General features: G+C 39.5%; 1 protein-coding gene across 1 annotated transcript in view; it reads left to right on the top strand.

The window, feature by feature from the left end:
- Window positions 1–420: 420 nt before the first annotated feature.
- LOC129238584 (LIM/homeobox protein Lhx1) overlaps window positions 421–11406 on the top strand; it is a 58993-nt gene continuing 48007 nt past the window's right edge. Inside the window, exons 1-2 of the mRNA XM_054873654.1 lie at window positions 421–609; window positions 1233–1451. Coding sequence (XP_054729629.1) covers window positions 427–609; window positions 1233–1451 — 402 coding nt within the window. The 5' untranslated portion in view covers window positions 421–426. The remainder of the gene's footprint in view (window positions 610–1232; window positions 1452–11406) is intronic.

Here is an 11406-nt window from a genome sequence, read left to right as displayed (position 1 = left end):
AACTTTTTTGATAATTGTAGCAGACTATGCAAGTTTTCGTTCCCTCCTCGCAGAGTTGAAAATAACTTTCCCAAATTGTATATCGGAAAAGTGGCAATTTGTACTAAACATTTCCTTGCCATAAAAATTTTGCTTGCCACACCTGACTGCATTTCTATTCCATCGTCACAAACACATACACACTTAACGCAGCTACTTAACACTTTCCCCTATAAAAATAAGTACAACTAAATGAACTCAGCATCAGTTCAGGTTCCCAAAACATTTTGCATTAAAAACACATTTTTCATTCCATCAAAATATCTTTCCATTTATTTTTACGTAATTTCCACTTTTACATATTTCCCATTCAAATTTAGTACACCTATCGATTCGACTTATTTCCTAATCAGCAACTTTTTGTTGTACATCTTTTCAGATTCATTAATGGGTTCCGCCAGCGAAGATGAAGACGACGATGATCCGCCACATTTGCGCGGGCCACCACTCGGCCTGGGCGTATTAGGACCGAATGGCCCAGACTCAGCGGGTGGACCATTGGGAGCATCCGATATCTCAGTACAAAGTATGAGCACGGATAGTAAAAACACGCATGACGACTCCGATCAGGTAATAATCATTAGCAAGCAGCTAAGAGAAATAAAGCCAAAAGCAACAACCAAAAACCAAAAAAAAAAAAAACGACAAACACATAAAAAAGAAAGCGAAAAGACAAAATGTGGCAAGCGTGTTGTTGTTGATGAAGCAGCAATAGCCGGTGTAAGCGGTGCATAACTCATTGTGAACTTCGATATGTGGTTTTATTTTTTTTTATTTTTATTAACTATTTTATGTTACCGACAAAGACGTGTGTACTTGGCTTTTTGACTTTTTAACGCCGCTAAAATCGTTGGGCCGGATGAATGATGATTATCCGCGGTGCGCTGCTGATGACGTTGTTCGCTGTCGACTGTTGGCTGTTGGCTGTCGACTCTCGGCACTCGAGCCTTGGCTAATGTTGCCGCTGATGATTAATGATTTGCAAATGGTTATTTAACAAATTTATCGATATGCCATTGCATTGTATTTCGTTCACATAAAATTGCTTAATTCCCTTGCCTGGTTTTGCTGCTTTAACAAAAAAACAAAACACCGTTTGCTCTCACCTTCACGAAATATTTCACTTGAACCGCACACCTTTCATTCGCTTCCTCACACTGCATTACATTTCATTTGTTCTTCCTTTTTCGCAGGGTTCCTTAGATGGTGATCCTGATGGTCGTGGCGATTCGCAAGCGGAGAACAAGAGTCCTGACGATGCGAACGGCTCGAAGCGACGTGGCCCGCGAACGACGATAAAAGCCAAACAATTGGAAGTACTGAAAACGGCATTTAATCAAACACCGAAACCGACACGGCATATTAGGGAACAATTGGCCAAGGAGACGGGGTTGCCAATGCGTGTGATACAGGTGAGTTTTCTTAACGAAATCATTAAAGAAACGAAATATTTATGAAAAAAAAGAACATTCATTGCGAGTGCATTAACGAACCTGTAAAGCGTTGCAAAGTGTTGTCACAAAGATGAATGAGTATTTTGCATGTGGGCGGCGAATGGTGAAATTAAAAATAAACGAACAATTTAAGAAAGATATCAGATATATCAAATGAGAGGCATTCATTGTAATGCTTTTATCTGTTTCTGCTGTATGAGACAGGCAAGCAAGCAAAGGCTGATTGTCCACTAAATTTAACCAAATGTTTACTCTTACACAGATCCAAGTATGTTCGGACACCGCCAAACCAGATTGATAGCTTAGTAAATTCGTTGTTTTCATTGTTTATGCTGAGCTCCAAAAGCACATTTAGTAGAATATCGCATTTTGTAATATGTAAAGCAATAACTGAAAAACAAGTAATAAAAAAAACTGCGTGCTTGTGAATTTGGTGGTCATTTGAGCAATGTGGGTTCTAGGTGACTATTTGTAGTTGGCTCCGGATCTTATGCATTAAATATCAAACATTAAAAAAACCACTTTCTAATAATAGTCGCCCCACACGAGGCAATGGTAGGTCTTCTAAAGGGTGGTTAAGTTCTAAGGCCCGATGTTGATTTTGAATAAAATACAATTTTTTTAGGAAATTGTTGTCATTTCTCTTTTTAATGATAATATTGGTATGGCTCAATTACGCATGAAACAAAATATCAGCCAATTAGGCACACCTCCATCCGATGGTCCAAATTTTCGATGACGCTGAGGCATAATTGAGATTCTATGCTGTTAATGTGCCGAAATATCTCATCATTTAGCTCTTGAATTGTTGCTGGCTTATCGACGTAGACCTTTTCTTTTAAATAACCCCAAAGAAAGAAGACTAACGGTGTCAAATCACATGATCTTGGCGGCCAATTGACATCGCTGCGACGTGAGATTATTCGGCCATCACATTTTTCGCGCAAAAGAGCCATTGTTTCGTTAGCTGTGTGACAAGTGGCATCGTCCTGTTGAAACCACATATCTTCCACATCCATTTCCTCCAATTCGGGCCATAAAAAGTTCGTTATCATCTCACGATAGCGAACACTATTCACAGTAACTACCTGACCGGCCTCATTTTGAAAAAAATACGTCCAAATGATGCCACCGGCCCATAAACCGCACCAAACAGTCACTCTTTGTGGGTGCATTGGTTTTTCGGCAATCACTCTTGGATTATCATTCACCCAAATGCGGCAATTCTGCTTATTGACGAATCCACTGATTTTCTTCACGAAATGCGATATGCATTTTGATTTGAACGCCCGTTTTCATAATAAGCCTGAATAACTTTAGTGCGTTGCTCGATTGTGTATCTTTCCATGGTTCAAATTGAGTTAGTCTGAAATTGAAAATTGTCAAATGAAATGCAGAAAAAAACTTGACTTTTACAATATAAACATTTAGCTTCATATCAGCCTCTAAGTAAGAACCAACGAATCTTAATACTCAACGATCTTATCAAGTCGCGTATGGCATTCTGCAAAGAATACAAAAAACCCTGGGTATGGCAGGAATGGAGTCTGATAGAAGGTATTGCTGCTGACATCGTCCGGATGCAAGACTTCAAGTGCGCACGGTCAACTCAATTGCAACATGTTATGTAGAGCGCGAAGCCATGTAGGATGTGGCTTTTCATTCAAAAAATGGGCTACTTTGTGCGAAATTACTATTTGGGAACCAAAATTTTGAGTCCAATTATTGAGATAAGACCGGGTAGTTTACAAAGCTAAAGCTAATAGGCGCCGCCAACTGTTCAAAAACCAACAACAAAATTCTAAAGCTCTAAATAAAGTTTAGAGATTGACAATTACAAGTTCAGATTCATTCACAGCTACGTGGAGCGAAATTAAATGGAGAGGTATCATCAATACGTTGCTGAGGAAGATAAATGAGTTTTACGACAAAAGTCAGATCAAAAGTTAAATAGGTAGTCATATTAGATGACAAGAGTACTACGGGTACACTACAAGTAGCACTAGAGTGCCGTTTTGATACCTACTTGCGAGAAGTTAGAAAACTTAAAGGAAGAAAAACCATCTACAGCCATTCAGTGCTGTTAGTGTAGTGCCGAAGAGAAAAGAGATCTAGGGTGGAGAACTGCCTCAGGCTATCGCCAAAAGGTACCCTAAGGAGCCTCAAGCGCCTAGCCGCCAAACCTGGAAGTTTGCAAGAAAGTTTTCAACAGTTTCTTTCTCTGAAGGATCCCCACAGCTTCTGCAATGAGCGTTGTACGGAAGTCCAAGCTTCTACCAATCACGCAGTGACCAGTGAACACCGCTATGAGTTTGCGAATTGAATGGCGCGCACTTTGAGTGTCCTGCTTCTGTCGTATTGAGGTTCAGGATGTGTTCTTTTTTAGAAAATTTACTCACAGGCCCGACCAAAGTATGGAATCGTTAGTGTTCCCCAATGTAAGTAAACAAAGCAAAGGCATATTATTTAGGTTTATACAAATTATTCGATCACCGTAGCCGAATGAGTGGGTGCGTGACTACCATTCGTAATTCAGAGAGAACGTAGCTTCGAATCTCGGTGAAATACCAAAATGAAGAACAAGTTTTTTCTAATAGCGGTCGCTCCTCGACCCCCTAAAAAATATCTGCCGTTCAGAGTCTTCTTGAAACCGTAGGTCGTCCCTCCATTTGTGGAAGAACATCAAGACGCTCGCCTCAAATAAGAGGACGAGCTCGGCCAACCACCCAAAAAGGGGGCAATCAAGTGTACGTGGTGTGTATGTATGTATAGTGTTTCTGAAACATAGTCAAAGAGCATAACGGGCTGTAGCAAATTCTTTTTGAAATTCGCGAAAAAAAACATGCTTTACTATTTTTATAATTTTCCTACTCCTAAAAAAAAGAAATTATACAAATAACGCCATACTAAAAGTTCACTAAACATTAATGGAAATATGCATAGTTCAGTCGTTCACCATCGCAACCATTTTCCCCTGATTGCTTTACCAAATCTGGCGTAAAATGCGTTTGTTTTCGTATGCGCCATTTTAACTGCATAAAATAAAACCAGAAAAAAAAAAATTATAATAATAATGGAAATACACTTCAAAATATATGGCAGCAATATTTTGCTTGCAATGCGACCACACAAATCTGTGGCACCAACGCGCTTGTTGCCAGCCGACAGTGCGCGGTTTGCGTTCTTCGTACATTTGCGGTTAACAGCCGTCATTTTTCAGAAGATTTTTGTTTTAACTTTCATACTTATTGTAGTAGTTGTTGTTTTTAATTTTTTTTATTTTTTGCTGCATCCCAACTGCAATGGCAACTAAAATAGTTTGTGCGTTTTTATTTTAGTTGCATTTTTATAAACATACATATGTACTTACCCACACACATATATACTCGTAAATACACTGTATATACTGATATTTTTATAATTTTTTTTGTTTGTTTGACTGCGTCCATTTAGTTTGGTTTTGGCTCATCTTTGCATTGCTGGGCGATGCTTTGCTCTTTGGTTTGCTCGGATTTTGCTGCTAGTGGCTTTGATGCGGCTGAATCGAATGTGGTTAGCCGTAACTGACAAATGTGGCTGTCAGTTGCAGTTCAAAACAATTTTCTGCTTTAAAATATGAACATTTTTGTGGTTTAGCCGTTGTGTACAACGAAAAATGGGAAATTTGTTTTTTGTTTTGTTATCTTGTTGTTGTTTGCTAAAAGCTCATCTTTGTTGTTGCTATTGTTGCATTTTTTTGCTGGTTGGTGCAATGCTTTCATGGTTAACGTTGATTTGTTTTTTTTTTTTTGTGTTTGATTTGACAAAGTGGAAAAAGAAGCTCGACTCAATGGGAGAAAGAATGATAAAAAAGCCGATGAAATAGAGACAACAACAACTAAAGTTGCGGTACATTCAGAACGAAAATGTAGGTTTTTCCAACATTTAAATACTCCTTTTCTTCATTATGACATTTTATCGATGGAAATTGGTTGGGTTAGTTTGAATAGAATTTTCTTTAAAGAGGCCATTCATGGGACACAGCATCTAATTTTTATATTTCGGAAAGAAAAATGTCCCAATATCCCATATTTATATGGGTTTGGTTTTTTTATTATCTTCTGTTTTAAAAAACATACAATAAAATGTAGAGTAAGCGCTTCGTCTTTTTACGTCCAAGCCGGAAACTCTCACTCCGTCGGAAAAAAGGGTTGACATGGCGATTGATTGTAGCCAGGGTTTCCATAACATCTACATACTTCCCACATTTATGCCATCCAAATTTGCTTCTTTGCTCTGTTCAAATTATCCCATAAAAAATGTATCATTTTTATTAGCATACAGGGTTGGGCACAGTGCACTAAATAATTAATGCAATAAGCGAATACTTAAAACACTAAAAACTGAAGACTTAATGATAATGAAACACTTATTTTAAGTAGCACTAAAAATTAGTCATAGTGTAATTTAGTGGTAGTGCAAAATGCCCACCTGGTAACAAATGTATAGATCAGTTCTCGATGCTCCTCCGCCACTGGTTGTTCCTGCTTCCACAACCAACTTCAGCATCGCCACCCAGCCAATGGATAATACGCCTTCTCTCTGAAGAACCAGCCAGTTCTAGGCCTGTTCCTCCCGCTGAAAAATTTAGTTTTTGTTTTTTTTATCACGATTCCGAAACTGACTAAAAAAAGTTGTCTTACAGCAGAAAATGACAAGCCTACGAGTGTATTTGTGTCATGAAAAAGCTCCTCATAAAAAAGCCATCTACCGTTCGAAGGCGCATGAAACTGTAGGCCGCTCCATTTGTGAAAATAGTTTTTCTTTTTCCTTGTTCACTCCTCTCGGGAGCATAGGGCTTTGACAAGACTCAGTTTTGCGTTGGTTTCGTTAATCTGTTTTGATTTCTGACAGGGTAGGTGAATAGCCTGACCTAAGTAGGGGGAATTCCCACCTGTCGTTGCTTAGGAGCAACGCCTTCTTACTGCTTGGAGCGCCATCTCTGTTTCACATTTTTCTAGCATAAGTATCGCACAGATGTGTGAGGACTTCGCTAAATTTCGTGTGTCTGCGCTATTACCGCGGTCGCCCGCTTACTCTTGCTGGGGCCACTGATGCAATGTGTAACTGTGTGTTTTTTCTTTATTTTTTTTTCCTTGTTTTAACAGCCACAATGCAAATAATACACAGGCATTGGATGGAAAGGATACGTTTTTGTGGATTTAGAGGAATTTTTGTTTTTTGGAAACAGGGAAAGGGTAAATTTGGAAAAGTGCGAGGAGCGTGCTTTACATGCGATTCCAACCCACATCTTCTGGGATGCCAGGCTAGTGCACTTACGCTAGACCAGGCTAGTGCACTTACGCTCGAAAATAGTACCTCGACCAAAAAGTGTCAGAAGATTCTTCGAACGCCTCCGATGCACACGTGGCTAGAAAGACTCCGCGACCTTACAAGTTTGTGTTCTTACTCAGCGCTCACTGAGTTGGCGCGAACCCCATATTTCTAGAAGCAGACCGTAGATGATCAAGGGTATGCCAATCCTCTGTTTCTACTGGAAAACTACCTCACAGAGCAGGCATTTGCAAAATTATAAATCTTCCGATAGGGTTATTACTTTTGCACCACCTTGCATATATTTACTAGGGTGGGTCAATAGTTTTTTTCGCCACCGTTCCTAGCCGATTCAAACTCTACATAAAATTATACAATACAAAAAAAAAGTGCACCAGAGTTCACTTAAGCCAATTTCGAGCCGCCCAAATCTTAAAGGAAGCTGTGTTTAAATATCTTAAAGTACTATATTCGATATCTTACCTGCTGGTGGTAGCAGAGGAAGAGGAAGACCGCTTCTGCATTGAAAAGATGAGGCGGAGAAGGACATGGTTTCACTTGGTGTGTCCAATTGACGCCGGTTAGCACGAGAAAGAAACAACTGGCGCGCTTTGTTAAACTCGGCCGAAATCGCTTAAGCGATTATCGCGCCAATCAAAAAGAAGAAGAAGAAGTACAAACAAAAGCTATATAACTTAGTTTAGACTTAGCGACAAACTTGCTGCCCAACTGCGTCTATGGATGTCAATCAAAGTCACTCACTCAACGAGCGCCTAACTTCCTGACTGGCTAGTTGATCGGCAATACGAACTAACCAGCGCAGTGAGTAAGTTGCGGTATGAGCTCATCGAATTTCGGTTGCCACAATCACTCTCGCAGGCTTGCCGAATTCTACCTAAACAAGTCTTACGCGTGGCCCAGGTCTTACTGCGGCGTTAAAACACGCATATATGGCATATGAATGTACCTACATATGAATGTGAATCGCTAAAATCGTCTACGTTTTGCTTTTCAAAATCTGTGCATACTTTAAAATGTGGTGTTGTTGATGATGTTTGCATTTTCTCCATTGCTCCATTGCTGTTGTTGTTACGCCGAACTCACTTGACCTTAAAAACTGTCAGTTAGCTACGCTGTAGCGTAACACATCAGTTTGATTTGCTCAACATTCGTCGCTGTCGTTTTCAGTTGCCTCCTCGATACAACAAAAACTACATGAAGTCACTTCCCTCAGCCATCACACAAAACATTCATCATAGGCACCCCGTTCGCCAAGCATCATAGATATATCGATTCGACGATACACCGATTCAGCGATTCAACGATACAACAATTCACCGATTTGCCGTTGTCTCAAGCGTTGCAACAACGAGCCAACAAGAAACATACAAACAGAATCGAACTCGTCATGACTAACTGGCCATCTACAAATCGTCAGTTTGCACTCGCTCACTCACCAGCTTCAGCGCTGGCGAACACAGTTGCCAAAAACACACACTTAAGCATACCTACTTCACACTCACACTGTCAATAGCCAATTAGTCACTGAGTCAGCCAAGTAGATAGGCAGTCAAGTTGCTGAAGTGTCAGTTGGTCGCTTGTGCGCGCTTGTACGTACATATTTTTTAATATTTTTTTTGTTTTTTGTTTTTTAACTTTTAAAATTTTTTTCTTTCTTTCATTATTGTCTGTTGATATTCTTATTTTTTGCTAAATTTCATCACTACAACTGGCGAATACTTTCAGCTCATCAGCATAAAAAATGCATAAATAACCAACAGCAGACGTAAATGTTTTGCAAAACAATTCAACAACAAAAAAAAAAACAAATAAAATAACAGAAACAAAAAGGAACATTTAAAAAAAAAAATGATGTTGAATAACTTAAAAAAACTGACAGGGAAGCTGTGAAGAGCAATTCTTTTTAGGGGGTGGTGATTTTATGTCTTAAAGCAATCATTTTTTCTTACACAAAAAGTTTAGTAAAGATACAAAGTGAGCCTTTTGCATGGCTATTTTTAAAAATGTACTAAAATAAATGCAGTTTATCTTTTCAAATTCATTGCTTTATTAGTCAAAAGAAACCTCTCGAGTATTGATCAATGCAACATTTTGGAATTGGCCACCCTGGAGTACATCTACTGAATATTTATTACGGGTATTATTAGGCTGCTCGGCTTTTCATAGCATTTTCGATTGTTCTGGAATTTATTTCGCTATTGATTGATACCACTTTCCGTCGTTTCGTTTGGTGATTATCGGCAATACATCGCTTTTTAACGATACCCCGCATGAAGAGGCAAGGGGAGTGTAGAATTTTTTTCAAATAATATATAAAAAAGTTGGTTAGGTTGAAGCGGTTAGGTTAGGTTGAAGCGGTTGTCCTGTGTGTGACACACTCAGGCTCATAGCCCATTGTGATGCTGCGTGGGGAGCTTGTACCTATCTTTCCTAAAACCAGTGTGTGATTTTCAAAAATTTTAGAATATCTCTGATTTCTGTAGAACTAAGATCTTCCTGCGTCTGGATAGAGCAGGACAGTGGCACAGTAGGTGCGAGATTGTCTTTTCCTCGTCCTCATCTAGACAACTTCTACAGAAGTCATGTGCTTGCACAGCCATCCTTTGGGCGTGTCTACCTATTAAAGTTGGTATAAATGCTTTTCGGACAGCGGATACTTGGATGGAGATTAAAAATATTTGAAAAAATAAACAAAAATTGCATAACCAAAGTTACCGGCTTTACCAAAAATAATATAAAACAGGAAACCAAAAAATGGGTCCAAACTAGAACCAGGGAACATTGGAATGGCACAAACGGCCTTAATCACTCCAAACATTTTTGAACTGCAATGCCAACAGAGCAAAATTTGCTCTAACCCTAGATAAAAAGTGCTTCAGATTACTCTGTGGAGCACTTACAGGTCACTTTGCCTGTAATAAACACTTTAATACAATAGGGTTATTCTTTTGTGATGAAGAGGAGTCCATGGAACACTTAATCATCAACTGTAAGGCATTAACCAACAGGAGACATAGAATCCTGGGCTCGTACCTACTACATTAGGAAGACCTACAATTGCTCCCTCCTAAGGAGCTGGTTCGATTCCTCGGTATACTAAATACATACTTATAATTAAGTAATAAGGGGCGCACAATAGATCAATCTGGTCGCAGTGCATAAAGACCTTAGCCTAACCCGTACAACCATTACCATTATATATGGTAACCATAGGCATCATCGACGATCCACAGATGGTGCATTTTTGGAACGGACGTATTGAGAATGGAGGAGCTACAGTTTCCTTTCCTCAAGGCGCTGCCAAGATTCATAAAAAAATCGGGAAAATTTCCTGAAGAGCAATGAATCCTCACTCTCTCTATCACTCACTGTCTTTTTAAATCATATCTCTTCAGCTTAAGTTAATATAGGTTCGGTTATACTGGCTGGTCGTAGCCACGCAGAGACCGGAAAATATGCATCATTCACATTGCACGTACTGTTCGCAAATTTCAGGACTCGCTCAAACTACAGTTCAAGGATACATCCTAGGCTTTCAAAACTGAGAGCACACAGTTAGCATAGCTTAGTTTTCGAGAGAGTTAGACAGCAGCATTTGAGATGCTCCAGGGTTTCTCTTGTACCCGGCTCAGTATATCTCCTGCAAGCATCGTTACGAGTTAGATTTAGCTTGTGCCCTGTTATCACACCAACTAAAGTTGTACTGGTGCTTCTATCGAACGATATAACCGATTTACAAGGTGAAGTTCAAAATAAACAAGACTGAGCTAAAATAGAAACGACAGGAACTTTGTTCTGATAACTTCCAGTTTATTTATTCAAAATAGTCCCCTCTGGCCTCGATACACTGTTTTGCGCGATCTAAACATGTGCTCCTCTGGTTCTTTTTGAATTGTGTGACTTATTTGTTGCCCTGCAATTCTCGCGCCTTCTTCAGCTATTTCGTCTACTATCTCATTATTCTCTATGCCATTGTGCCTCGGAACCCAATATGCACAAAGTCTGCGATTACAAGCGAGCTTTTTGATTGCTTTTATGCATTCATGGACATTTTTGGATGATAGACAGTATGATTTGGCTATCCACGTACAAGTTTATTGCGCAATTAGCTGTTACTTCTGTGCATACAAGCTCTGCTGCTTTCTTTAGAGCAAAGATCTCAGCTTGAAACACAATAATTAGGGAGCTGAAATAACTTTATGATGCTTAGATCCGCTCAATATATGCCAGCGCCAACCACCACCTCTATTTTTTATCCATCTTGGTTAAGTGCAACGAGAAATATTGCCATTCTATTCCATTCCCGCATGTGCCGAGGTGACAGTTTTCATTGAAACTGTAGAGAAGCTGGAAGGCACAGACTAAAAGGTGCTCTCTCATTCTGACGTATACCAGTTTGTCATTGTTAGGCCCAGCGCTTTCGCAAAGTGTTGCATATTTCCTATGAAGGGATGCACTCCTAGCATTATGCTACCTTCCAAGATTTTCAGTGCAAACATACGCTCTGAGTATCGCCATTACCATTCGAAAGGCGGCTGCTGTGAAAAAAATCTCAATGACCTTGAAGTGTTGTCGCGTT

Source organism: Anastrepha obliqua, chromosome 2 (assembly GCF_027943255.1).
Source record: "Anastrepha obliqua isolate idAnaObli1 chromosome 2, idAnaObli1_1.0, whole genome shotgun sequence".
NCBI classification, from domain to species: Eukaryota; Metazoa; Arthropoda; class Insecta; order Diptera; family Tephritidae; genus Anastrepha; species Anastrepha obliqua.
The sequence above is the reverse complement of the archived record's forward strand: the minus strand, read 5'-3'. Positions and strand labels throughout refer to the sequence as shown.